Genomic DNA, 4,946 nt, shown 5'->3' with positions numbered 1-4,946 from the left:
GGATGAGCTGGAGCTTTTACAAGATACTTCACTAATTGGTCATTTAAAGTGATAGAAATGACGCGTTCTTTAGAAAAAGTAATAAGATTCTTTTATTACATCTTAACGGCCAACCAAATAAAATAAGAGCTTGTAAAAACTCCAGCTTGTCCCACGGACGTCAGATAAGTGTTGAAACAACGTTATGTGTATGTTACTTTAGGCATCCGCACACAGGAATGGGCGATAAAAAAGAATGACTCTTTGCAATCAATGGTCTTTTGAATCGCTTCCTTTTTAAGACAGATTAATATATCCAAGGAACTTGAATAAATTTATTCAAGTTCCTTGATATATCTTACAATTCTATTGCTAATATCATAAATTGAAAAACGCTCACGAATTTATTTGTTATGAAGGAATGCTTTATTAGAACGTCCAAAATCTTTGAAAGCTTTCAGATGTTCTTATATTTGACAGTTTTAAGCCTAAAAACCTTCTAGCAATTGTTATCGTTGTAGCACAGCAATTTGTAGGTAGTTTGCTTTAATTTCCAAAAAATGACATGCTGTCTAGGGTACGCAAAGCTTAAGAGTGTTCCTATATACTTAGAAATGAAACGTGTATAATAACCATTGTAGTAGTGACAATGAAAATGAATAGGCTTCATTGTCAATACCATTCTAACTGATAAGTTTATTAAAAATGGTCTATAATAAAGAGTTGACACAATATCTTTGTTTCAAAAAATGATTAAAATTAAAAATTAAAAATGGTCAAAATAAAATATAAGTACAACGATTGAGATGTAAAATTCATTAGTTTCTTCAACAACTGCTAGTCTTGTGGATGGTCTGAGAAATAGTGACAAAAGTGTTTTAATGTAAGTGAATCTTTTTGTTCTTAACAACCTGATAGAAACAAGGAGACTTGAGTGGATGGGTAGTCAGATCAACCTGGTGATGAACAAATAATTTGATTGACTACGGATTCATTCATTTTTGGCGTGTAGGTATTGCCAGGCTGTCTTCTCGTTAACAGATTAGACGAAAAGTGAGACAGCCATATCCTTGTTAGAAGAATCTCTCTAACTTTCAACCAAAAGGAACTTTTTAAATTCAAATCTCTTCAAAGTGACGATCTTCATCTTTTCTCATCGGATAAATTTCCATAAAAATATTTGAGTATTACTTACCGTAGAAGAAATTTTCCAAGAAAGAATATGGAAAATGTTTGAGCAAAATTTGCCCAAATTTTACCAAAATCACTCCCTTTGAGGAAAAGAATTCTATATTTTCCTGACTTTGAAGTTTTTAGCCGGTTTTTATAACCGTTAGAGAGATTTTTAAGATGTGAAAATTTCTTACACTGCTTGTACATACCTGCTTCAAATTTATTTCCTTTCAACCTTTTTTGTTTTAATTTTTCAGAAAATCACCAAGTCAGTGAAGATGAAGAAAACAGTTCTTCTTTTGTTATTGGTGTGCCAAGTTTTTGGTCAAAATGTTGTGAAGAAGGCATCAATCGAGACACTGGATCATCTGGCAACTGAAATTCGGGGAAAAATCGATGGTAACCCACGTTTAGCAGCTGGGTTTGTGCGGTTATCTTTCCACGATTGTGTTGGCGAAGATCGATGTGATGGATGTATCAATTACCAGGAACCTGACAACGCTGGTATTCCTCGTTACACAGCTGTATTAAATGATCTTTACGAGCCTGTTAAAAATGATATTACCAGAGCTGATCTTTATGCTTATGCTGGCGTTGTTGCTGCTAATTATGCTTCTTCAAGAGATGCTGTTTTCAATATGACAAAATTCAAAGTTGGACGCCACGATTGTAGTGAATCTGGTGATGAAACAGATCTAGATGAGCATTTCCCGTCCAATAACTTTCAGAATGTAGAGGAACTACATGCCTATTTCAACAAAGAGTTTGGTCTGTCTTTACAAGAAAGTGTAGCCTTGATGGGTGCTCATAGTCTTGGTCGTATGGAAACTGCAAATTCTGGATATGAAGGACCTTGGGTACCTGGAACTGGGCAAGATGTCTTAAACAGCGACTACTATCGTGAAGTGGTGAATTTTCCCTGGTTCCTTAAAACAATGCCAACAAATAGCGCCAAACATCAATGGCAACGCCAAGCACCAAGTCTTGGTGTAGGGAATTCACCTGGGCAGAATCGACAACCTGATAATGTACTTCTAAACACTGATGCTGCACTTGCTGTTAACCTTCAATTGAACCAAGACACTGGTGCCTTTCAGGATGGAGCTGAATGCGTCATGTGTCCACCAAATAGACGACCACCACCAGGAGGTATCCCATGTTGTGATGAAGACACACCAGGTCGTGAAATCTGTTCCCAATATATCACTGATAATCCAGGATGGATGAGAGATTTTGAAGTTGCATTCTACAAGATGATTGATAACCCAGATGATGATCTTTCAGTACCAACAGCAGCTCCAACAGCAGCTCCAACAGCAGCTCCAACAGCAGCTCCAACAGCAGCTTAAAACAGCAGCTCCAACAGCAGCTCCAAAAGCAGCTCCAACAGCAGCTCCAACAGAAGCTCCAACAGAAGCTCCAACAGAAGCCCCCGCCCCAGCAACGCCAAGCCCACCACGCTCAACACGCCCACCACGTGGTGGTGGTCGTGGAGGTGGCAGAGGTGGCCCCCGCAGTGACCAAATAAAGAAGAAAGAAGCTTCTGCTGAAAAGATAAATGAAGTGTTGCATGATCTTCAAGATGTTCTAAAAGAAGTCAAAAAAATGGTCTAAAAATGACACTACTCTAAGAACATGATTTGTGGTATAGCATATTCAAGAAGTTTTGCTATGAACAGTATATGTTTCCTCTGTAAGGGATGTGCAACTTTATATTATTTCACTTTCACTATTTTCTTTCATTATTGTAATTTATCTACTTATATTTTAATAGTTTTTGTAAACAGCTTGACTGATAACACCCCGTTCTCACAGAATTGGTAGGATTTATTCCAGCCATAGGGATAAAATTAACGGACTGCACAAACTCGACGGGAATTGATTTTCCCAATTTTTTTTTATGGCTGGAGATTTCAATTCTTTTGTTTTCAAGGCAGAAAAATCAGTGCGGATAGGAGAAAAGCATCATATTTTGCAGTGAGGATTGTATTTGTTTGGTTATTTCCCACGTTGGACGTTATTTTTGACAATTTTTCAACTGGGAAGGGTTCCAAGTGGGTCTGTGAGAAGGGAGTGTCTGATACAATTTAAGTTTAGATTAGTCTCATTATTTAAACATTTGATTACTAAATTCATTAAAAAAGGTTTCTTTTCTTAATTTTCTATCTAATTCCTTATGTTTGCACGAATTCATAAATAATTGCACTGAGGAGTCCCATTGAGTCCTTTTTTTATAAGAACCAGGAAAATTTTCCTGAGGCTCACTGTTCTTATTTTTTTGGTACTTTGAGCCTCAAATTGTTCTTATATCCTTTTTATTGCCGACCCAAAAAAATATCACCAGATATTTGCGATATTTCATATTTCTCTAGTATGGAAATATGAACGCGTTGAATTTTGGGGGACTGAGTAAGCGACGGGAGAAAAATCAAAACAAAACAGCCGAAAAGAACTGACTTTCGGAGAAACTAACTTGGGAGTCAAAGGGAAAAACGCAACAAATATATTTTCAGATTAACTTTTACTTTGGAGTTCTTCCATAAAAGACACTAAAATCAAATCTGATGAACTATAAGAAAATATGAAACTACTTGAGACCACCCAAATCTTTTCAGCTTTTAGTATAAAATTCGTCCGTTGTGATAACCATAAACAGTATACAAAATGCATAAAAAACTTGAGATTCTTGAATGTTTGCCAATAAGATTTCTCATAACATTGCAAGGGAAGTGAAATGTCTTGTATTAAACCAAATGACGAGTGATTTTTATAAAAGTTCTCTCCTAATTCTCGTTCTCGACGAGGTACGTCCTTGAATTTTCAACTCAACAATCATTACATCTTCCTTCTAAAATTCGAAACATTTAAAGTTTGACGATAATCAAGAAAATATCTAAATTATTTTGCTCTTGAAAAAATGTTGTTCTTTAACCATTATTACAAGCATACATTTCCATCATGGAACTCCTTTCCTCTGCTATTCTTTTCCATGCATTGAAAGAAAAACATAGAAAAAGACTGAATGTTACCAATCTGATTAATCCAATGATGAAGGGTTTCTTCTCTATCGAAAGTACACCATCTGCATTTTGAATTATCAATCTAGAAACTTTCAAATACATCTCTGAAAAATCTGCAACTCTTCAAAAAAAAACTTCTGGATCGAAAATGATCGAAAATTCTTCTCTGCTTTGTTTTCGTGTGAATATTTTCGGCGGGAACATATCGAATGTTTTATTTTTCGAATCTAACGTTCGAATTAGAGTTTCGAATAAAAAAAATTCGAAACTACACAGAAGAAAGAAGCAAGGCGGAAGTAAGTTTTAAAACAAAAACAAAAAGAAACTTATATCAGGACAATTTTTTTGAGTCGAAAATAAATTAGTTATCACATGACTTCTCGTGCAATACTCGATATTTTACTCGTTCCTAGATTTTACCGATATTTATATTACGGAAAAATCTCGGGACTCGTAAAATATTTCTCGTATGGCACTCGAAGTCATGTGATAACTAGTACTTATTTATAGGGTTAATTGTGGAATTTTAGGCGTTATACCCAATTTTTACCACTTTGACCCGTAAATTGCAAGAAATTGAGTAATTTTAGACCCAGCATTTAAATTGTTCCTATTTTTTGGCAATTTTGAGCCTCATTACTCCTATAAAATATTCTTATGAAAGAAAAAAGTGTTATATATAAGTGAAATATATTGGAATCTTTGCATCTTTGGTCTTTCTTTGTTTTTTTTTCAGTGAGAATTATGTTTCCAGCATTTTTCATCGGATATTTC

At 35.2% G+C, this 4,946-nt stretch overlaps 1 protein-coding gene across 1 annotated transcript; it reads left to right on the top strand.

Moving 5' to 3' along the window:
- Window positions 1-755: 755 nt before the first annotated feature.
- Window positions 756-2,517, top strand: LOC136811970 (putative ascorbate peroxidase). The gene is made up of 2 exons (XM_067068577.1): window positions 756-862; window positions 1,410-2,517. The coding sequence occupies exon 2, from the start codon at window positions 1,431-1,433 to the stop codon at window positions 2,499-2,501; it is 1,071 nt and encodes a 356-aa protein (XP_066924678.1). The 5' UTR covers window positions 756-862; window positions 1,410-1,430; the 3' UTR covers window positions 2,502-2,517.
- Window positions 2,518-4,946: the final 2,429 nt, after the last annotated feature.

Source organism: Clytia hemisphaerica, unplaced genomic scaffold, assembly GCF_902728285.1.
Source record: "Clytia hemisphaerica strain Z4C2 unplaced genomic scaffold, Clytia hemisphaerica genome assembly, whole genome shotgun sequence".
Classification (NCBI taxonomy): Eukaryota; Metazoa; Cnidaria; class Hydrozoa; order Leptothecata; family Clytiidae; genus Clytia; species Clytia hemisphaerica.
Note: the sequence above shows the minus strand (reverse complement) of the source record. Positions and strands in the feature narration are given on the sequence as shown.